Source organism: Onychomys torridus, chromosome 6 (assembly GCF_903995425.1).
Source record: "Onychomys torridus chromosome 6, mOncTor1.1, whole genome shotgun sequence".
NCBI classification, from domain to species: Eukaryota; Metazoa; Chordata; class Mammalia; order Rodentia; family Cricetidae; genus Onychomys; species Onychomys torridus.
The window spans coordinates 41,242,268-41,266,880 of NC_050448.1; the positions used below are offsets into that span (position 1 = coordinate 41,242,268).

The 24,613-nt window shown below is 41.6% G+C and overlaps 1 protein-coding gene across 1 annotated transcript in view; it reads left to right on the forward strand.

The window, feature by feature from the left end:
• Positions 1–24,613, forward strand: part of Arhgef26 (Rho guanine nucleotide exchange factor 26) — a 114,331-nt gene that overhangs the window by 49,732 nt on the left and 39,986 nt on the right. The window contains exons 6-7 of the mRNA XM_036190071.1: positions 19,963–20,115; positions 23,331–23,460. Coding sequence (XP_036045964.1) covers positions 19,963–20,115; positions 23,331–23,460 — 283 coding nt within the window. The remainder of the gene's footprint in view (positions 1–19,962; positions 20,116–23,330; positions 23,461–24,613) is intronic.

The following is a 24,613-nucleotide window of genomic DNA, read 5'->3' on the forward strand; positions in this document are numbered from 1 at the left end:
GCTGATGCGACAGATGTGGCATGCAAGGTTAAAAGTTGTTGTGCTGGAGACCACTAGCAAACCCTGACGCCCACCATCACATTCCTAGGCACATGTGTGTCTGTGTCTTCACTTATGCCACTCTGTCACCTCTCCCATCTCCTTCCTCCTGCATCCTTCTTGGCGGTCACTTGGTGTAGTATGCTTCCTTTAGTGTCTGTCATAGAACATAGAAAGCCTTAGGCTCCACCGTCGCATTGGTACCTGTAGCAGGGCTCTGAGGAAGTATGAGAGAAAGAGCTCGCCTCCTATACAGGTGGGAAGTATTTCAGAACTGTCTTATACTATTGAATGCATCTAATGGAGTCTGGTATGTAGAAAGTGTTCAGTAAATAGTCCCTGAATGAGTGAGTCAGACTTTTCTAACAGACTTTCTTTTGGGCCACCAACCAGCTCCCAAATCACGACACAGAGACTTAACTATTTGTTATGAATGCTCGGCCCTATCTTATGCTTGTCCCACTAGCTCTTATAACTTAAATTAACCTGTTTCTCTTCGTCTACATTTTGTCTGGGGCTTTTTACCTTTCTTTCATTCTGTTTGCCCTATTGTGTGTCTGGCTGGCTGGGAGCTGCCTGGCTGGCTGGCCCCAGGCATCTCCCTCTCTTTCACCCTTGTTCTTTCTTCTCCCTCTCAAGCCTAGATTTCTCCTCCTACTTCTTGCTGCCCACCAGCCCCACCTATCCCTCCTCTGCATAGCTATTGACCATTCAGCTTTTTATTAGACCAGTCAGGTGCCTTAGGCAAGCAAGGTGAAACAGCAACACATCTTTACATAATTAATTAAACACATGCAGCACAAACAAATGTAACACACCTTTACATAATTAAACAAATGCAGCAGACAAGTGTAACACATCTTTACATAATTAAACACCTTTAGGGTGGAAGGATTATTTTGGCTCCTAGTTTCAGAGGCCTTGGTTCATAGCCCTTGTCTCTGTTAATTATGGAGAAGTAACATGGCTGTAGGAGTATGGATTCTTAATCACAATGGGCAAAAAAATAAAAACGAAGGAAAAATTCCAGGACCCAGTACAATCTTTAAAGTAGCCAAAGGGTGCAGTAACTGAGGGGTACAGTAACCAAGAGGCACAGTAACCAAGCCCACAGTAGCCAAGGGGTACAGTAGCCAAGCCCACAGTAGCAAAGGGGTACAGTAACCAAGCTCAAAGTAACCAAGGGATTGACGAACCAAGCCCTTGGGAACCAAGGGACACCAATGCAGACATTAGGTATTAGGTGCTGGTGAGGGAATGGAGGTGATGGTAAAAGAAAGAATTCCAGATGAGTTAAATTCATCTGCTACTGCTGCTGTAACAGTTACCACAAGCTCATGATCTAAAACCACATTGAGATTTATTCCCTTATAGTTCTGAAGGTTAGATGTGTAAGTCAGTTTCATGGTTACTAAATAAAGATGGCTTCTTCAGGAGGCTCTGGGGAGAACCCCTGTCCTTTCTTTTCCATATTCTAGGGGCCATTTGCCTTCCATGGCTTATGACTTGTTCTTCTTCCTCTGAACCAGCAATAGCATCTTCTCCTCCCTCACTCCTTCTCCCCCTTGCTGACCTTCCTGCCTGCCTCTTACGAGGACTTTGGTGACTCCATGGGACAAACTGGGTTACCCAAGATGATTTTTCCCATTTCAATATTCAGAATTATTTCTGCAGAGTGAAAATAACACACTCCACAGACATGGACGTTGTCAGGGGCAATTACATACCCAACCATAAACGAGAAGAGTTAAGAATAAATGTAGCTTTTTTTTGTCCTTGCCAAATATGAGAGAGAGAGAGTACATCATCTCTCGGAGACCTCTCCATTGTCACATGACTTCTTCCTCACTATGCTTCGGGTCCAAGACCAGGAACCATAATCATTTCTAGGAAGTGATCCCTTCTTCTCGGCTCAGAGAAGAGTTGGTTTTCCATGGTCCTTTGTTTCCCCATCTATAACTTACAGTGGAGAGCCTACATAATAGGACCTGAAAAAGTCTGTGCTAGGTCCTTTTCTAGTTTTATCATTGATAAGTACCTGTCATGTTTTTAAAAGTTGCTGAGAAAGTGTAAAGCTGTAATGAAGCATGGATCTAGTGGATGGCAGGATTCTAACACTTCTTTCTGCCCCAATTTAATTTCTAGAAATAGAGAGACGAGTCTTGCCATACTTGAACCAAGTGGGCCAGGAAGGGAAGAGAGTTGGCAGGCATCATCTGTAAGACATGTGAGTTCGTCTGAGAGGAGGTAGTATATTATACTTACCTGATAGTGTTTAATCCTGAGAACCACATGAGGTCAAATCATGATCATTCCATTTTAAAAATGGGGAACTAGGGACACTGAGACATTGAATAAGTTGCTAGGGTTTCATATGTCATAAAAGGGACTGGGATTTGAGCCATGTGGTTTGGCTTTAAGGGCCTGCACTCAAGACAGGGTAAGTAATTAGCCTTGCTGTATTGTAAGCAATGGGTCAACTGTAGCACTGGCCTTCCCTAGAAGCTCTTCACTTGTAGTCATCCTGTTCAGTACACTCCCACAGTAAGAGGTTCTGGGTATCAGCACCCAAGGGGAAGGAAAGCGTGATGGCTGGGAGGAGAGGTAGAATGGGTTTTGAGCTGGTGGCTTGTATGTTCAGTAGTCACTGCCTCTTCCCCCTCCTTTCCAGCAGGCTCTGCTGGGTTACTGGGTCTTTTCTTCCTGATTTGTTTCTTTCCTGTCTGGATTGCCAGTTGACTTCTGAGAGCTGATGGCTGTGCCAGACCTAGAGGCTGTTGACTCTGATTTCTGCACTCGGTTGCTTATTGTGCTTTAATAAAAAAAATGGAAATTTATTGTTTTTCCTCAGTTGGGGCAAGAACTTGCCTTCGCCACAAATCCCATTTTTGTGGTGCTTCACTAGCCTACCATAGTAGACATCTAAAAAGGAGCATTGTTAAAGTCTTTGATGAGCGTTGAAGGAGAGGACTGGCTGTGTGGAATGGGCTAACAGGAGCTAACTGCCTCTTAAACGGGAGCTGGTCTGAAATGCAGGGAAGACTGGGAATTCTGTTTCCCTTTTGTGGACAGTATATTATTTTTCCTTCATGTTTATAACTTAGGAGCCTGAGCACCAATGTTTAAAGTCTTGGCTCTTTAGCAAGATAGGTTTGTGAGTAAAGCGTGAAAACATCAATGAACTAGACTTGGAGCTGATTTTACATGTTATTTTGTACCTGTTGATTAAATTGTGATTTAAAATACTGTATACACACCCTCCCAAGGATATGGATGTAGTGCTCAGAGAGAGTGTGTTCTTTCCTATGCTGATTTTTATCCTAGAATGACCAACGCATAGTAGCAAAGAAGCCACTGGCATGAGGGGCCTTTTTTTGTTTTATTTCTTTGTTCCAGTCTGTTAGCAGTGTTTCCAGGCAGCAAACAACAATCTTCATTTGCCTAGTTTGCCTTTAATTTATACCCCAATTGTACCCATGAACAGCTTCAGGCAACTTATAGTCCCTGACGTGTATACAATAAGTCTGTTAAAGTGGGAAGTGGAAAACACAGCAGGGATCCAGACAGCCTACATGCCAAGCCACCTCTCCCCAGGGAGTTGCCTTGAGTGAGGATTAAACACAGCAGTGTCCTTCTAGGCAGCCAAGGCAAAAAGGTCACATTACTGTTTATGTAGCCATCACCCACTAAAAGGAGACAGCCCTTCTAAAGTCATAAGCCTTTTCTAGGTTTGGGTTTTTTTGAGGAATTTTACCAGGAAGGAGTTGGTAGAAGTCTTTGGGAAGTGCCTCGCTCTTCATAGCAGATGCTGTGTAGGGAGATAAGGACAGTTTAGAAGGCTGGCCTGGCTACAGAGACAGAGCCTTTCAGCACTTCTTCACTCTATGCCACCCCAGCCTCAGGACCCTCATATTTTACTAAAGCAGTTATGCTGTGCCTGATGGGTGATTGCTTGGTGTTGCTGGATGTAATTGCTCTCTTTGGAAAGCAGCAAAGGGATAAAGAGGAAGAAAGTGCTAGTTTAACTCATTTAGCGTGTTCTCTGAGCGTTCATTTCTTCTTAGGTCCTCGACCTTGCCTGAGCCAGGCGTGGTTGGTCTAAATCTTCATTGTCATATACACCTGTAGGAGCAAAGCTTTAATTATGGTTATTAATGAGCTCATTAATAGATATTAATGAGCAAAATCAGAAAGAACAACTTCCTAACCACCCAGAGCCACCCAGGCTTCCATCTCTGCTAAGGACGTTTTAATAAGAGTGTTACCATGTGCTTTGTGCCCTCCCCACAGTTGATCCTGTTTTCCAGAAGAAATTAGAATATGAATGAGTGGACTGAGTACCACAGAACACTAGGTACAAGTGTGTACAAAAGTTACCATGGGAACCAGCATTTTTGTGTCTGCTTTTTCTAAAGAAGTTTCAGATGACAAGTACTTTGAATTCTTACTTTTGAGTAAAAACTTAATGGCATTAAGTTTCAAGGACTTTAAATGTTGTTATATTTGTATGGTCCTGTGTATATATTCCTGTTAGAATATAAGTCATCCCTGAATGTATGAACTAAGTTTGAGTTTTAGGGAGCTTCCTGGGACACCTGGATTTTATTGTCTTCACCCCTCCTCTTCCAGCCCTGAGTCACACCTTTCTGTGGACTTGGCAGGGGGAAGGAGAATTGCAAAGTGTACTTTTCTGTATGGACTTGAATTTAAACCTAAGCTTTGCTCTGTGTAATGTAATGGTAAGAAGCCCTTTGATCTGTACCTGGGAAACATTCTTGGTTTGCTTCTTTTTACCTCAGTCTTCTGTTTTCTTGCTACAGTGGAGCATAATATAGACCTCTGTGATGCAGTCACACAATTCAGACAGATCTTAAAAGTTTTAACTAAATTATCAGAATTCCCAGGGGGCTGGAAGGTGGTGTGGTAGTTAAAAGCACTTGCCATTTTTTCCAGGGGACCCTAGTTAGACTCCCAGTACCTACATCAGGCAGCTCATAACCATTGTGAGTCCAGCTCCAGGGAATCTAACACTCTGTCTACCAACCTCATACTGTGTGTGTACATACCCTCATACCTATGTGTGTACATAAATTTAAATAAACTAAAGGGAAAAAAAGAATTCCTAGCAAACATTAGCACAGAGATTTTAAAGGAGGAAGCAGTAGCTATTGAAATGGGAAGGCTCAGCTGGGAAATGACTCAGTCCTCAAACATGAGGACCTGAGTGCAGATACCTAGCACTTATGTAAAATGCTGGGAGTGGTGGTATTGGAAATATGCACCCATAATACGAGAGCTGAGAGGTGGAGACTGAAGGTTCCTAGGACTTGCAGGCTAGCCCAGTCTACCCACTGGGTGAGCTCCAGGTTCAACAAGAGATGCTGTCTCAAAAATACAGTGGAGAATGATAAAGCTACCCAATGAAGACCTTTGTAGGTGCATTCACACAAATACACTATACAAATGCAACACATGCTTACCTATACACATATTAAATAAACAAAATAAAATTAGAATGCAGACTACTGGAACAAGTTGTTTTTGTTTTTGTTTTTTTGAGAACATTTTCTTATTCTAAACGAATTTAAGTTTCAGCTTTATTGTTTTATTATCAGTCTAGATTCAAAATAAAAAGCAGAAATAGAATGTAAGAAGATAGAAACACACACACTCACACACACACTCAAGCACGGGGGTGGGGGGGGAGTGAGTGTGTATGTGTGTGTCTATGTCTGTCTCTAGTGAGGGAAAACCTCTTTGGATCTTTTCCAGATCAGAATATATGATATTCTGATTGAAATGTGGCAGCTGATAGAGAATTACATGTCCACACGGTTGGGCTTTCCCGGCGGACCGCCTAACTATTTCCAGTTCAGAATAGCCATCTCCGGGCCAGACATCTCGCGGGACCGGGACTCTGTGGCCTTACGTGGTTGCGTAAAGCGCGTGCACAGCCATGTAATCTATGCATGCGTGGAGTACCCACAGGAGTTCCTGTACGCATTCACGGCCCAACCTTTAAAAAGCCGGTGCCATCTTGCATGAGTCTCTCAGTCTCTCTCTCCCCTTTATCTCCTCACTCACGTGTGTTTCACGCAGGCCTGTCACCTCTGTCCTCTTTAATAAAACTCTTCTGTGGTCTTGTCGTGTTCGGGACGTGTTCCTAGCGCCGCTTAAATACTAACAGCAGCCCCATATTTTTGTAGGCCCAACACATTTCTTTCTCAGCTTTAGTCTGGTGGTGAATATGATGTTTGTCTTTGATTTGGATTGACTGAGAATGGTTGCCTAGAGTGTAGGTTGTCTACCTGGGCAGAGTCCCTCAATACTTAATGATGGCTGTTGTGGGTTGGTGGTGGCAATTCTTGCCATGTTTGCTGTCCTCAATCTGGTGTGTTAAAACAAATTGATACTTACCATTGGAACCATATATACCCAAGGATATTTAAAACACACAGACACACACACACACACACACACACACACACACACACACCAGTTATCCATAGAAGAATTTAAATTCATTTTGATGGAGTACAGAGTGCTTCAGTGGTGCTGTTAGAGTATTGAGGAACACATAGGTGTTGAAACATTTTCTGTTTAGAGAAGATACTTTATTATATAACAGCAACTTAAGTATGTGGAACCTGTCTGGTGTGTTCTGTGTTTTCATCCTGACTGACTGTGATCCTGTCTGATGAGCCACTGTCACCAGATGAAAGTGACAGACAGCTTAGATTGACAGACAGTTCAGTGATGTGAAGAAGGCCAGGAGTGACTAGGTTTGCTTTAGGCAGAAGGATGTGTAAGAAGGAAAAGTCCTTTAAAGGATGCCATTCCAAGGACACAAGACAGGGCTGATGATTGCCAGAGCTCCACTTGCTGTTCTTCCAGAGTTGGACTGCTCAGCCTTGCTGGCACCCTTCCTAGACTGCTGAGGAAGGGCTGGTTGGGCAGGTTATTCAGAAAGTACAGCTGGCACTGAAGAAACTTTGGCTGCACTGGGTTTCACTGTGGCTCAGTTTGATATGACCGTAAAAGCTCCTGCTGGGAGTCTTCGGTGGTGGGCAGAACTATATCTAGTTTGCATCTTTAGCGGTGAACATAACTACATCTAGGTAGTTCGGACAGCCCAACTTGCCACGGTCGATAAATATATGCTGACTTGATTTACTAGTGAGAAAAACGAGAAAGAGAACTTTGTATTTTTTGCTTAGCACATTCTTAGTAAAATAACAACAGAGCAAAAAATAAGTAGATTTCATCTTTATAATAATGTCCGATTTAAAACAATAAATTATATTTATTCTCCATTTATATACTTGTCAAACACTGACTGTCTCCAATTACCTAACTGCAGGTCTTGTGTATATAACAGTGAACACAGCAAAACAACACTTCCCCCTTTGACTTGAATCATACAGAAGTAAATAGAGATGTTAAAATGTTTAGCTGTGGTAACAGTAGGAAGAGTGAAGAATAGTCGAAGACTGTCTAATAAAGTCCCAAGACAAGGAGCGTAGGCAACTCAGCTGAGTTGGAGAAGGCTTCCTATAGCATACGGAATGTAGTCTGAGATATGCGTAGGGTTGCACTGGGCAAAGGGAAGGGCTGCAGAGGACAGGGGGGTGGGGGAGGAATGGTTCCTAGGCAACTCCACAGGACACTGTGGGCCAGCACTCATACTTTCTGGCCCAGGTCTGTCTCCCATTGTTGGCTGCAGTCCACTCCTGGAGGCTGAGCCTAGCGAGCATGGTGTTGTCTTCTTAAACGTCCATGGCTTAGGTCTCCTGGAAAGGCTTTTGCAGTCTTTGATTGCATAACACCCTTAGTCAACAGCTGTCCTTGGAAGGTAACACTTCTCAGTCCCAGCTGTTCTTCTTCCTGGATGTATGTGTTGTGGGCTGGCCAGGACTGTCAGGTAGGTGAGATGAGCCTTCACAGGAGAGTGGAGGCAGCAGATTACTGGTGTGACCACAGGCTGTGGATGCAGAAGGCCTCTTGTGTCTGGGTTCAAACTCAAGATCAGGTGCTTAGACTTTTTTTACCTGTGCTCTATTAGTCTTGGCTTTCTTATCTTTAAACTGGGTCAGGTAGCTGTCTTGTGAAGCAAGCATGAGGACTGAATGACATGGAGACAACATGGGAAGCGTGAAGCACTGAGGGGTTTGTTCCCTGACATCACCAAAGCCTGCTGCCCTGTGCTAGACACTAGAGGATATTCTGAAAAGCAAACTTTAGGTCTGTCTGTGTTACGTGTTTTAATTTCTTCTGTAGATGGCTGGCCTTACTGTGCAGTCTTTCCCAGGGCTGCCATCTGCTATGCCAGCTTCATCACCAGGTGACTTTCTTTTTTTTTTTTAAACTCTGTATATGATATATATATATATATATATATATATATATATATATATATATATATATATATATAATTACTCTCGCTCTCTCCCCAACTTCTCTTGTATCCTCCCTCATTTATGGTCTCTAATTGTTCGTGTGTGTGTGTGTGTGTGTGTGTGTGTGTGTGTGTGTGACAAAAGTACTCACATCTTCATTTATCATTGTGTCCAGGATTAGTCACTTTGGATTGGGCATCACCTATGTGGGTGTACATCATTGGAGGAAACTAATCTTCCTACTCTCAGCAGCCATTGACCATCTTTAGCTCATATAGGGATGGGCCACATGGGAAATTTCTGTCCATGTGGGCACGTCAACTGGGGTTAGTATTCTGGTTTTGTTCAAGAAGCCATATTGGTTGAGATTTTATGGGCATGTCTTCCCTGTCATCCCTAGGGAAGACTGCCTAGCAACAGGCTCCCTAGGCTTTTGGATCCTCTTTCTCAATTTTCCCTGAGCCTTGGGTGTAAGAGTTGCATTGGGGATGTAGTAGTTGGGGTTGAGTATCCAAAGTCACTTACTGTCTGCATTTTGACCAATTATAGATTTATTTGATAGTCTTTATTAGTTATAGAAAGAAGCTTTTTGGATGAGGGGTGAAAGCTACGCCCATCTGTCTGTACAGGTATTTAGAACGCAGTAAGAAATTATATTGGTTTTCGGCAAGTGGCAGTGGTAGGTTTTCTTCTCATATCGATGGTCTCTCCAGCCATGGGTCGCTGGCTAGGTTTACAATACCAGACATGAATTCCCTGCTATTGAGCAGGCCTGAGGTCCAGTGTACAAGTGCCACTGCTACACCACCGAGGACCTCTCATTGCTCCTTTCCCTTGGCAGCTGGCATAGACCGTCAAATTCTCTGAGAACTCGTCCCTTTTAAGATGGCTTCCTGATCAGTTCCAGCTTGATTCCTTCAAGTTCTGTGTCCAGTGTGTGTGGTATCTTCAGCACAGTGTCTTTAACTACAAGTTCTGGGAGGCAACCAAGGGTAGTGCCTATAAGCCATGTTGCTTTGGGAGAGAGCATGTATTCCTTCAACCAACAACTGGAAAGGTGGGGAAGTTTTTCAAATCTGGCATAGGTTTTTGCATGACTGTGTTATTCCATGTGACATAGCTCCATAAAAATACTCACACACACACACATTTTAAAATTAGGCTTACAAAACAATATGTAGCCCTATGGCTCTTTCAAACATCATTAGTGCTATTTATCTCCTTTTCCTTGTATTACCTTTTCCCCTTCCTCCCAAACTACAGCCCTCTATTTTCCTATTCCCTCATTCATGTTCATAGGGACTGTCTCCTACTCTTCCCCTTTCTAGAGCTCTCTCTCCTCACCATTTTCCGCAGCCCCTACCACATTCCCTTTCTATTTTCCTGACTTCTTTGGATATTTCATTTATATACTCAAATATAGAGTTTTGGAGCTAAGGTCAGGTCCACAAATAAGACATATGGTGTTTGTTTTTCGGGGTTTGGGTTACCTCACTTGGTGTAATAATTTTCAGTTCCATCCATTTACCTGCAAAGTTCACGGTATCAAGAAGTCTATTGTTCAGGAATGGATTGCAGGCCATTGCTACGTCACACTTAGGGTGCTATTCTACCTATTCTCCCAGGGCAAAGGGAGCTAAAGCTTGCAGGCACTGTACATCCAAGGAACTACTGTTTTGCCCTTGAATTTGTTCCCTCCTCAGAAGGGTAGTGCCATCTATAAGAACACAACCTAGGAAGACTGAAGACTATCTAGCTCCCTTAGTTCTGGGAAATGTCAAGCGACAGGTTACATACACACCAGGCTTTCTTCAAAACAGATTCTTTAGTTGAGTCCTTTGGAACTCCTACCCACTGAAAGGCCAGGGAACTCTCCTGAAAAGGCTGCAGTCTCTGGAAGCACTGGAGGAATCGACAAGAATGAAGAGCTCTGGAGATGACTTGCTAACAGCCACATGGGCCGGCCACCTAGGGTTTCTGGTGAGGGCGGTGTTCAGAGGAGATCCCTTTGACCCCCTGATGTCTTTCATGGAGTAGACTGTCAGGGAGTGCTGTTTTGGTGGTGGGGGTGGCTGTTCTGCAGCTCTGTTAGTTGTAAAACAGTCTGGCTGGTGGTGCTTGTAAAGAGGGAAGAATATGTTATTGTTGCAGTGGGAAGAAACCTCATAGAGCCAAAGTCCGAATTTCCATTTCAGAGCTGTCTGCCAGGCTGCTTCTTAAACCTAGTCCAGCTTCATTCAGAACCTCAGCGCTTTTCCTTTGGCTCCATATTTGATTTGAATCACCAGCCTTCCTGGCTACTGAGACGACAGCCCCTTCTTTAGAAATATATTGGTCTTCTTGCAGTTTAGCTTGATTAGCAAAGTATGTAAATTTTCCAAATAACCAACACATCTTTTAATGTTCAAAGCCTTGAATTATGTCCCTATTATGCTAATACCAAAATAAAGGGTATATACCTTGGATTATATTGTATTAAAGTAAGCCGCATTAACAGGTATTTCATTAGTACCTTGTTTTTAATCCTGTATTTTGGCGAACTTTTTGAAATAATAAAGGATTTTTTTTTTTTTTTACATTAGGGAAAGTACTTGTTTTTTGCTTCAGAGTTGCGTTCTCTAGGCTGTTTACAATTGCAAAAGGCAAGAAGCTATGAAGGAGCTTCACCTGTTAGATATTTATATCCTGGATTTACATGGTGATTACTTATAGTAGCTTCTTTTATCAGTTTTCTTTGAATATTTTCTTAAAACAGTTGGATTAAAATAAAGTATGCCTATTTGCATTTATATGAAATCAGCTAAAAATGAATGGGTCCTTGCCCTGCTGTGCCTAGAATTCCATTGCCTCTGATTTCTCACAGATGTGTGTTTTCAAGGGTCCACTAGACATCACCCAGGCGGAATGAATAGCTTCCTTACTGCTTCTCCTTCCTCCTAAGGCCTCTGTCTCTATTCAGAGTTTAATGAGCCACCTGCTCTGCATGTGGAACCCTTTCCTGGAAACCCTCACATCTTCCTTGAGTTTCTCAGTTCTGTTCGTTTTACCCCCATGTCATTGCCCAATCTGTGTTCCCCCTCTGGATCATCTCTAGTCCACCTTCCTGGCCTACTGGTCTTCTGTCTTGTCATTGCTCTCTGTCCCACTTCTGTCTGTGATAGATGACTTACTGGTTCTGTTCGCTAGTACATCTGGGGTCACACACAGCCAAACCTTTGTAGTGTAACTCCCATCTGCTCTGCAGGCTTCTCTGTCTGCTTACTTATTCTGTGGCTTGCACTTCAGCCCCCTAAACTCCCCACTTCCTGAATAAGAGACTGTAGCCACGTAGTTCTCTCTCTCTCTCCTTGACCTCCACTGTCATGTCCTGTTTTCAGGGGTGACAGAGAAGCTCATGCCTCCTCCTCACCTTGGCTTATCTTGTAGTCAGTCACCCCACCTTCAGTTATCACTACCTCTGTCCTACTTGGCTGCAAAGTCAGGGGTTTCTTCAAACCCCCACCTTTTGAAAAGTTTCTGCACCCCATGAGCCTCTCTACCGACACAGCAATCCAAATCAGACCAAATCAAACCGAATTAAGAAAAAGACCAAGTTTAATGGGTAAAACGCTCGTGGGTGATTTTCCAGCCCCGAGAAAGGAGATGGGAAAGGGAGACCGAAAAACCACATGTCTGTTTTCTGGGGTGCAATTTAAATACCCTGTGGGAATGGTCGTGAGCATCTCTGGAGAAGGAATGGTATTTGGTTGGCTTTCTGAGACAGGGCAGGGTTTGGAGAAAGAGAGATGGGGGAGGGTAGTTGAGATGGAGCTTCTACCAGAACATTCCAGACTCTTTGGGTATATGGGTGCCAGGGGCTGAGATGGAGCTTCCCTTAGAACACCTTTCTTGGTGGCTGGTTTGCTAGAGTAGCCCGCAGAATGCAGGAAGGCATTTTTCTTATCATTACTAGCTCATTAAGAAGGAAAGGACTTCAGGGAGCCCTTCGTGCAGGAGATGGGGCAGGTGACACTCCATACCCTCTTCTGGCATGCCGCTCACCCTGCAGTGCCTCTGGACCTCTCTGAAGCCTGTTGTTTAAGGGTGTTTGTAAAGATGTTATTGTATAGGCATTCTAGACCATAGGCCCTTGGTAAATGAACCTGAAGTTCAGCTAGCTTCCTTCCTTCCTTGGAGGTGAGGAGAGAGGGCCTAAGAATCCCAACTCTATAGAGGTGGCTTGGTTTTTCTAGTTGTCAGCCTGCATCCTGAACCTACCTAAGCTTCCCCAACCTCCAAGTGCCTCCTCCACGTATGAAAGTATATTGGTGTGGAGATCCCAAGGGTTTTAAGGGCCATTTAAAAAAAAAACACAAAACTAGGAATGAAAACCAAGTCTTGCTCTTTTAAGCTTTTTAAGCTTTTAGGCTTTTGAGCAGCAGTTCAGCTGAGATTCATTTGGGTAAGGACTCAGAGGCTTCCAGTTTGAGGAAACAAGATCAGCTGAGAGGTTGGCAAGGATCTTTTAGAGTTGTGTAAAACAACTAATTTTAGGACAAACTAGAAAGCACAAGCCGTCTCATTTCATCTACAGACCAGATGCCATTATGGAGGACAGCAAACTCTCTGCTGTCTTCACTGGAATGAAAACATGCTGTGGGAAAGAATGAATAAATTCAGTTTGTTCCGAGACTGCAGCTGTTCCGAGACAGAGCCTGCCAGCACCCAACTGGACTAAGAAAGCCCACTAGCACCAGTTGGAGTAAAAGCTGTTCCCTAAGACAAAAAGTCCATCAGCATCGACTAAACCAAAGGCCTCCACTGGATCAAGAGTATCAATCAGATCAAGAGAGGCTCCCTCAGACACAGACACCACTTGCAACAAATGGAGAAAGAGATAGGTAGATGCCAGTGCAAAAATACAGTCAACAACATAAAAAACAATATGGTTCTATCAGAACCTACATCAGCAAGACCTGAACATCCCAACACAGAAAAAACAAGATATCTACCATAAAAATGACTTTAAGAAGATATTAGAGATCTTAAAAGAGGAAATGAAATATTCCCTTAAAGAAATTGAGGAAAGGTCAAACAAAAAATGGGAAGAAATCAGTAAATCCCTTGAAAGTCAAGAGAAAGCAATTAAACAAGTGAGGGAAACAGTTCAAGAGTTCAAAACTGAAATGGAGTCAATAAAGAAGATACAAACTGAGGTAATGCTGGAAGTGGAAAATCTGAGTAAACAAACAGGAACTACAGATGCAAGTATAACCAACAGAATGCAAGAGATGGAAGAGAGGATCTCTGGCATTGAAGATATGGTAGAGGAAATAGATTCATCAGTCAAAGAAAACACTAAAGCCAACAAAGTCATGACCCAAAATGTCCAGGAAATTTGGGACACCATGAAAAGACCAAACCTAAGAATAATAGGGATAGAAGAAGCAGAAGAATATCAACTCAAAGGCACAGAAAATATATTCAACAAAATCATAGAAGAAAACTTTCCAAACCTACAGAAGGAAATGCCAATAAAAATACAAGAAGGTTACAGAACACCAAATAGACTGGATCTGAAAGAAAGTCCCCGCGCCAAATAATAATCAGACCACTAAACATACAGGATAAAGAAAAATATTAAGAGCTGAAAAGGAAAAAGGCCAAGTAACATATAAAGGCAGATCCATAAGAATAACACCTGACTTCTCAATGGAGACTCTAAAAGCCAGAAGGTCCTAGACAGAAGTTATGCAGATACTAAGAGACCATGGATGCCAACCCAGACTATTATACCCAGCAAAACTCTCAATCAACATAGATGGAGTAAACAAAATATTCCATGATAAAACCAGATTTAAACAATATCTCTTCATAAATCCAGCCCTACAGAAAGCACTTGAAGAAAAATCCAACCTAAGGAAGTTAGATTCACCCATGAAAACACAAGCAATAGATAGTCCCATACCAACAAATACCAAAGAAGGGAAACATACAACACTACCACCAAAAAATAACAGGACTGATCACAAAAATTAACAGTAACTGATCATTAATATCTATCAATATCAATGGTCTCAATTCACCTATAAAAAGACACAGGCTAACAGAATGGATACGAAAACAAGATCCATCCATTTGCTGCATGCAAGAAACACACCTCAACTTGAAAGATAGACACCACCTCAGAATAAAAGGCTGGGAAAAGACTTTCCAATCAAATGGATTTAAGAAGCAAGCTGGTGTAGCTATCCTAATATCTAATAAAATAGACTTCAAACTAAAATCAGATGAAAGAGATCGGGAAAGACATTGCATATTTATCACAGGGAAAATCCGACAAGATGAAGTTTCAGTTCTGAATATTTATGCCCCAAATACAAGGGCATCGACATTTGTAAAAGAAACATTACTAAAGCTTAAATTGTACATCAAACCCCATACACTAGTAGTGGGAGTCTTCAACATCCCACTCTCACCAATGGACAGGTCTGCCAGACAGAAACTTAACAGAGAAAGAAGGGAACTAACAGACATGACTCAAATAGACTTAATAGGTATCTACAGAATATTCCACCCTAACACAAAAGAATATGCCCCATGGAACCTTCTCCAAAATCGACCACATGCTTGGTCACAAAGCAAATCTTAATGGATAAAAAAAAAAAATTGAAATAACCTCCTGTGTCTTATCAGACCACCATGGCTTAAAGTTAGATTTCAACAACATCAAAAAATACAAACTCACCAAGGAGAAACAGACACCAGGAAATAATCAAATTGAGAGCTGAAATCAATAAAATAGAAACAAAGAGAACAATACAAAGAATCAATGAAACAAAGAGTTGGTTCTTTGAGAAAATCAACAAGATGGATAAGCCATTATCCAAATTAACCAAAAAGCAGAGAGAGAGCATCCAAATTAACAAAATCAGAAATTTGAAAAGGGGAACATAACAACAGACAATGAGGAAATCCAGAGAATCATCAGGTCATACTTCAAAAACCTGTACTCCACAAAATTGGAAAATCTGAAAGAAATGGACAATTTTCTGGATAGGTACCCCATACCAAAGTTAAATCAAGACCAGATAAACTATTTAAATAGACTAATAACCCCTAAGGAAATACAAACAGTCATTAAAAGTCTCCCGACCAAAAATAGCCCAGGACCAGATGATTTCAGCACAGAATTCTACCAGATTTTCAAAGAAGAGGTAATACAAATACTCTTCAAATTGTTCCACACCACAGAAACAAGGAACATGACCAAATTCTTTTTATGAGGCTACAGTTACCCTTATACCCAAACTACACAAAGATGCAACAAAGAAAGAGAATTACAGACCAATCTCCCTCATGAACATTGTTGCAAAAATACTTAATAAAATACTGGCTAACTGAATCCAAGAACACATCAAAAAAATTATCCACCATGACCAAGTTAGCTTCATCCCAGGGATGCAAGGATGGTTCAACATATGAAAATCTGTCACTGTAATACACAATATAAACAAACTGAAAGAAAAAAAAAAAACACATGATCATCTCATCGGATGCTGAAAAAGCCTTTGACAAAGTCCAACACCCCTTCATGATAAAGGTTCTAGAGAGATCAGGAATACAAGGAACACACCTAAACATAATAAAGGTAATTTATAGCAATCCAACAGCCAACATCAAATTAAATGGAGAGAAAATCAAAACGATTCCACTAAAATCAGGAACAAGACAAGGCTGTCCACCCTCCCCATACTTATTCAATATAGTGCTTGAAGTTCTAGCTAAAGCAATAAGATAATAAAAGGAGATCAAGGGGATACAAATTGGAAAGGAAGAAGTCAAACTTTCATTATTTGTAGACGATATGATAGTATACATAAGTCACCCCAAAAATTCTACCAGGGAACTCCTACAGCTGATAAACTCTTTCAGTAAGGTGAAAGGATTCAAGATTAACTAAAAATAAATCACTGGCTCTCATATATACAAATGAAAAAGGGGCTGAGAAAGAAATCAGAGAAACATCACCCTTTACAATAGCCACAAATAATATAAAATACCTTAGGGTACCTCTCACTAAGCAAGTGAAAGACCTGTATGATAAGAACTTTAAGTCTCTGAAGAAAGAAATTGAAGAAGATATCAGAAAATGGAAAAATCTCCCATGCTCATGGATAGGTAGAATCAACATAGTAAAAATGGCAATCTTACCAAAATCAATCTACAGATTCAATGCAATCCCCATCAAAATCCCAACACAATATTTCACAGACTTGGAAAGAACAATACTTAACTTTATATGGAAAAACAAAAGACCTAGGATAGCTAAAAGAATACTGTATAATAAAGCAACCTCTGGAGGCATCATGATCCCTGACCTCAAGCTCTACTATAGAGCTATAGTGATAAAAACAGCTTGGTACTGGCATAAAAACTGGCATGTGGACCAATGGAATCGAATTGAAGACCCTGACATTAATCCACACACCTATGAACATATGATTTTCGACAAAGAAGCCAAAACTGTACCATGGAAAAAGGAAAGTATCTTCAACAAATGGTGCCAGCATAATTGGATGTCAACATGCAAAAGATCACAAATAGATCCATATCTGTCACCATGCGCAAAACTCAAGTCCAAGTGGACCAAAGACCTCAACATAAATCCAGTTACATTGAACTTGATAGAAGAGAAAGTAGGAAGTAGTCTGGAACAAATTGGCACAGGAGACCATTTCCTAAATATAGCACCAGTAGCACAGACACTGAGAGCAACAATTAAAAAAATGGGACCTCCTGAAACTGAGAAGCTTTTGTAGAGCAAAGGACACGGTCAGTAAGAACAAACGACAACCTACAGAATGGGAAAAGACTAACCCCACATCAGACAGAGGGCTGATCTCCAAAATATATAAAGAACTGAAAAACCTACACATCTAAAAATGGGCTACAGAGCTTAACAGAGAATTCTCAACAAAAGAATCTCAAATGGCTGAAAGGCATTTAAGGAATTGCTCAACATCCCTAATTATCCGGGAAATGCAAATCAAAACAACTCTGAGATACCATCTTACACCTGTCAGAATGGCTAAGATCAAAAACACTGTAGACAGCTTATGTTGGAGAGGATGTGGAGCAAGGGGAACTCTCCTCCACTGCTGGTGGGAATGCAAACTTGTACAGCCACTCTGGAAATCAGTATGGCAGTTTCTCAGAAAATTTGGAATAAGTCTTCCTCAAGACCCAGTTATACCACTCTTGGGCATATACCCAAGGAATACTTAATCTTATCACAAGGACACATGCTCACTTATGTTCACATTAGCCTTATTCGTAATAGCAAAAACCTGGAAACAACCTAGATGTCTCTCACCTGAAGAATGGATAAAGAAAATATGGTACATATACACAATGGAGTACTACTCAGCAGTAAAAAACAATGATATCATGAAATTTGCAGGCAAATGGATGGAACTAGAAAATATCATCTTGAGTGAGGTAACTCAGACTCAGAAGGACAAACATAGTGTATACTCACTCATAAGTGGATACTAAATGTGAGGGAATGGATGGCCAGACTGCAATCCATAACTCCAGAAAGGCTAGCTAACAGGGAAAGACCCTAGGAGGGACACATGGATGGCCCTGTGAAGGAGAAGTGGATGAGATCTACATGAGTGGACTGGGTGTCTGTGGGGGGTGGCAGAGGGTGAGGAGTGGGAAATGAGAACATAGGGAAATGGGAGGGTCAAGCTGGAACAGGGACAGAATGGGAGGGCAGGGAAGAAGATACCATGATAGATGACGACATCATGGGAATAGGAAGAGGCAGGGTGCTGGGGAGACTCTCAGGAATCAACCACAAGGTTGACCCCACCTTGGTCTGCTGGCAGTGGTCCAGAGGGTGCCTGGACCAGCCTAGCAAATAATCTAGTTGTCATCATAGAACCTTTGTCCAGTGACAGATGGAGGCAGATACAGAGATCCACAGCCAGGCACCAGGCTAAGCTCCAGGGATCCAACTGATGAGAGAGAGGAGAGATACTGCAGGTCAATATCATGATGGGAGGATGTGCAGAGATGACCAGCCGTACTAGTGGAAGCCCAAAAACTGTGGACTGGTGGCTGTGGTGCCCCCATGGGACTGGTCTAAGCCCTTTGGATATGGAAGACAGTTGTTTGGCTCAAACTGTTTGGGGGGCACCTAGGCAGGGGGATTGGGATCTGTCCCTGGCCTGTGGGCAGGCTTCTGGAACCTGGTGCCTGTGGTGTGACACCTTGCACAGCCTTTGTTCAGTGGGAAGGGGCTTAGACCTGCCTAGGCTCAGTGTGCTGGGCTCTGCTGACTCTCCATGGGAGACCTTGATTTGGAGGATGTGGGGATGAGGGGTGGCTTGGGAAAGAGGGCTGGGGGATGGGAGGAGGGAGGAGGGGGGTCTATGGATAGTATGTGGAGTGAGTAGAAAATTTTTTAAAAAAAAAAAAAAAAGAAGAAAACCAAGTCTTTATTTTTCTTTATTCTACCATACCTCTGATTTATTGTAATTGCCTCCGTGCTTCCCATCAGCCACTGATTTTTTTTTTTACTCAGCTTTCATTTAGTGAGTTAATTTCCCCTGGCATATAACCCAGATTCTTCTGTGCTTGTTCTTGGTAGTACATGGTCATGTCTTGGTGTACACTCTTACTATTGAATTCCACTCTCCCAGTTCATACCCACAAAGATTTGAAAACAGTGATTCAAGCAGATGGTTATATATATGTAACTGTTCATTTATGGTGGCCTTAGGAACCATCAACTATGATTGTCCAACCAGTGCTTATACTCGTGTGTGTAAAGTGTATGTGTAGTGACTAAATCAGGCAACCCTAAATTACTGTTCCATCTGTCTCATATACAAGATCTGATTACTCTTAATTACAGCCTAATTTAGTTGTGGACATATTAAATACTGTGCATATTAATGTATTTGAGATAACATTTTTATTTTGCAAAGGCATGTGAGATTGAGTTCTTTTCAGACTCATTTTGTCAGCATTCACTTGGGTGCTTTGCGTGTGTACATTTCCTCCTCTTGTCTCTTTTGGGGACAGGGCCTCACTGTGTTTCAGAGGCTGGCCATAAAACCTGCTACTCAGCCTAGGTTCTATTTGCACTCTTGATTTTCCTGCCTCTACCACCCAGTGCCGGGATTACAAACATGCATGGCCCTACTTCTGTAAGCGGCAAGACACTCTGTAAGCCTGACCTTCCCTCCTCCATTGGGAGAGTTCTTAAGATATAGGAATATCTGTTTATTTTTAAAATGTTCCCAAAGGCAGAAAAATATCCAGGATTATCAGTGTTTTAAGATCAAAGCTTAAGACAATAATGTCTAAAGTAGATTTAAATTCAGACAAAATTTTCAATGCTTTTTCTTTGTAGGGGGATTGCTTTTATTTAAACACTGTGTAGTGTTATTATTTTTAAACCCTCTATGAGGATAATTGTTGTTTCCTAAAGTTTAAAGAAGAAATATAAATGCTTTTCCTTTTTTTTTTCCAGATTCTTTACAGAGTTAGAAGCAAGACATCAGAATAACATCTTCATAGATGATATAAGTGACATTGTAGAAAAACACACGGCATCCACATTTGATCCCTATGTGAAATACTGCACCAATGAAGTCTACCAACAGAGAACGCTACAGAAGTTGTTGTAAGCAGGCTTTGATCATCTAACCTACTTTTGATTAAAACTCATTGATAAGAGATTAATTACTCATAGACATAGACATGCCTCCTAGTAGACTCTTTCCTCTTTGAGTAAATGTGTAAGAGTCTGGAGAGATTTCTCTTTTAAACAGTTAGAAAATTAAAGTATGCTGAAGTTATGTCCCCCCACCCCTCCCCTTAGTTGTCCAGAGACTTGACTTATCCTAACTCAACCTCCCATTTTTCTAAGCAAGTAAGTGGCCATTAAGTGGTTTGCCAGAGGCCTAGGGGGTTCTTAAGTGGACCAGAGCGAGACTCTAGGATCCAGGCTTTCCCTTACTATTCTAGCCTCTGTAAGCTGTTTACGAGAATTGTAGGGTCCACCTCCCTCTCTCTGGGTAGATAGGGATGCGTTACCGCTGGGGAGTTTAAAAGTAGAGAAGAAAAAGAAAAGCTTGAAGATTTGAATTATGCCACAATTAGGAGCCATGCATTCTGTTACTCTCCACACTTCTTTCCTTTATGAGAGTTTGGCTGTGAGGTTCAGAAGAATCAACTATTCTTGAGTAGTTATACACTTTTATTTTCAGAGGCCCCAGTTGTCATAAGTAGCTATTTTGTATTGTTGTTGTCCACCCTAAACCCAGTTTGGGACTTCCTGGCTATTGTTATTCTCATTTTTTTTTTTTTTTTTTTTTTTGAGTAGTGACATTAGCCTTTAGTCAGTCCAGGCTCAGTGTGAGATCTTTGAAGAGGCTTAGGAAATGGTGACAAAGTGTTAGGAGAATGGGGACCTAGAGACCAAAACATCAAGATTAACATATGGAAAAAACACTACTTTCCAGAGGAAGACTGGAAACTTCCCCCACCTTGGTTTCTTGTGACCAACATCATGGGTGAGAACAGCTCTTCAGATACAAACTTGGGTGAAGCTGCTGTTACATGAATATCCTACAAAAGAATCATGCCCCTGGAGGCTCAACACTTTCCCTCTCGCCCACTCCCACCCTTGGAAGCACTTTTCCTTTCTTAATGAGCTGTTTGTGTTTCTGTTTATAAGCATACATCCAGCCTGGAATCAGGAGCCCTCTGAACTCATCCTTGGCTCAGCACTTGAAGTGGGCTTACCTTTTCTCCATTCAGCTCCTTGTCAACTGCCATTGCAAAAGGCAAGACTCTCTGTCTTCCTCTTCCCTAGCTCTGTCCTCCAGGTACCTGCCAAGATCTCCACTTGCCTACCCCTGGTATTTTTCTCTCAAAGTAACAACTGCCCTTGAACTTCCTTCCAAGTCTACTTTTAAACTATTTTATTAGTGAGACTAATAACCCAAAGGTGGCCTCAGTTTTCCTGATAAGAATGATTGTTCCCAACTTGCTAAGGAGGGCTGATAATGCTGTCTCCCTGCCACATCCCCATGTCCTGCTTCATGGGTATGGCAGAAACCCCAGCTGGCATCTTTCATCTTGCACTTTGGGGATTTCAAAGCCTGATACGTCTGTTGTGATGGCCTCTCAGGGATTGCAGAGTATTTAGCCCAATACCTGGCTTCTACCCACTTAATGCCAAAAATGTCTCCAGATTTGTCTGGCCTTTCTCTTTCCTTTACCCCAAACCTGGCTAGGCCCCTGTAGCTGAACATACAAGTTCATGCTTGAAAGCAAAGCCCTGAATTAGGGAGGACATTGTTTTTCATCTTGTTTTGCAGGATTTTAAAAAATATGTGACTAGTTACTGCTATGTATTATGTGACTCTCAAAAATAGATTTTTGTCTAGATTACCTTAATCAAAGCATCATGGGAAGGATCTTTCCCTTGGAAATTAGTGTTTGTGTCTTTAGGGGCATTCAAGGTTGGGGCAGTAACTTCCCACTTCAGCAGTATGTTAGAAACCCCAGAAATCTTCAAAGCCCAGTCAGCAAAGATGCTCAAGTCCACCCCAGACTTCTTAATCAGAACCCTTTGGGCGTGGGGAGGAGCCTGAGACCTACCTGTGTGGCTTAAATGTGCAACCTACATGAAGCTTGTTTTTAATTTTCTAAAAATCTTTTTAAAACTTTTGAGGATAGGATATTTAAAAGTAATCAGTGTGAGAAAATAAAAATAAGACATTTCTGTGTAATTTCTCTTAATTTGATATTCTGGATGTTTCACACTTTATTTTTAGTAGATTTGAACCACATCATCAATTTTCAAATCACATTTTTTTTTTTTTTTATAAAATGGTCATTATGGCCACTGCCCTTCCCAGTTCTGAAGAGTCCAGAACTGAACTATTCTGAAACCCCATTGGAAGAGGGCTGTGAATGCTACAGATTTCCATAGGAGCAAAGTGAGGAGAGAAATGGGTGGGACTGAGAGTCAGAAAACTTCAATTTGACTTCATTCTGTTGTTTTTGCTAAGTTGTGGCAATTATAATCCTTGTGAGCACCATTCTCTTGGAATCTCTTCCTCACCCCCCTTTAAGGTTCTACAGACAGCTCCACTGAGATTCTGTCTGAGTACCTGGCAGCACTACATGGATACATGCCAGTATCATGGCCATTTTCAACTCAGTGGGAGATGAAGAGAAATATTCTGGCTTATGTGGCCAAAGGGTTTCCTGGCTAGACGTCTGTGTCTGTAATCCTAGGACTCAGGAGGACTTCAAGCTGGAGGCAAGCCTGAAGAGTATCACCCTCCAAAAACCTGCAACCCTCAAACAATGAAGCAAACACAGACAAAAAAAAAGTTTTCTTTGTTAGAAAGAGGATTTTTGGAAAGGTCAAACATCTCTTGAAAATCTTAGCTCAGTGATATTTCTTTCTTGGGTCTGCCCAGGGCCAGAACAGTGGTATGAAGCATGATTATTGTGCTGGTGGAGTGTGTTTGTACATGATCAAGTATGAGATCTGATCTGTTTATGCTAACTCATAGTTGACATGCTCTCTGTTACAATACTGTGTCATCTTGTTTACATCCCAATTTTATAAATATCTATTTCATATGTTTTTTATTATTAATATTGTTATGGGGCACCACATCTTATTTTCAGCATTAAATATAAAAGGCAGAAAAGTCAACAGTGTTTCCCAGTGTATTATGATTTCTGTTTGTCTTATATTAAGAATCATTGGTAATGTGAGAATTGACCTCAGTATTTGGCAATATGTTTTTGTTTGCTTTTGAGCTTGCAAAGGAAATATTTTGAAGGGTTTTTTTCCTGCTTTTCTCCCCACAGAGCCACCAACCCCTCCTTTAAGGAAGTATTGTCACGGATTGAGTCCCATGAAGACTGCAGGAACTTACCCATGATCTCTTTCCTCATTCTCCCCATGCAGAGAGTGACTCGCCTTCCCCTGCTGATGGATGTAAGGCAGGATTTGATGGCTTTGTCCTCTGGATATTAGCCGCTACAAATGTGACTAACTAATTTACTGTTATTCTGCTTAAATTGATGGATGCATATCTCTTTTATAAAACCCCTTAATTGAGAAGATGTTGTTCAGTTGGAAAGTCTGTCTATGTTTGAGATCACTGGAGTTTATTGTTAGTTTAGCCTTGTGTGGTCCCTCTGGTGAAACTTACTTACATTACCCACTTTTTTTCTTCTTTTTGGAATGGGAATAATATTAGCTTTTTGAGGTCAAGAGGCTGGGATTCCATTTCTGCCTGAGCCACTAAGCATGAGACCTTGGACAAGTCACTTTGTTTTAGACCCCTCGTGTCTTGAACACTTCTAGATGCTTTGGGCCCAATTTCTCCTGATGTGATAAGGTATAAACTAGTCTCAACCATGCACTGTGTAAAGTGGGGGAGGGGGGAGCCACCATCCTTTTGGTATTAGGTGACAGTCATAACATTAGGTGAAAGTTTGACTTTGAATAATGGCAAGGCATGCTGAGGGCAGGGAAAGGAGACCATCTGGCCTGTGATAGGGCCTGCTTAGCCAGCGGGCAGGTAGTGTAGTTTTTGATCTAACTAGGACAGTTTGTCACAGATGTACTTTAAAATTGGTCGTTATATTGGCACCATATCAGACTTTATGTATTTGATCTTACAGACCAAAACACAGGATGAAAATTTATCAGAGATACATAACTGAGCAAAATTGCAAAAATAGGTTCCTTTTTCCATATTCCACTGTGAAATGCTGAGATGCTCTCACACAAAAGTGAAAGTGCACATGATGGTCACTTTTACTATGTCACAGTTGTGTGATTACACAACTTTCTCAGTTATTTCAGAGTTCCAATTCATAAGCCCTTCCTTGGTCCTCTCTTAGTCACCACAGCCTACTGTGTTTACTCCCGTAATTTAGGAAATTATTTCCTGCATAAACAGTCACAGCTGGTTAACATTGTGAGAAAAGCATGGTTAGCAATGCCAGTGCCTTGTAGTATCACCGAATTTAATTAATTAATAGTATCTACTAATACAACCTCAGCATCCCTAGGAGAAACAATCTTGTAAGTTTTCTATGTGGTTCATTGTTGGTCCAATGAGTAACTTGGAGTTTCGAAA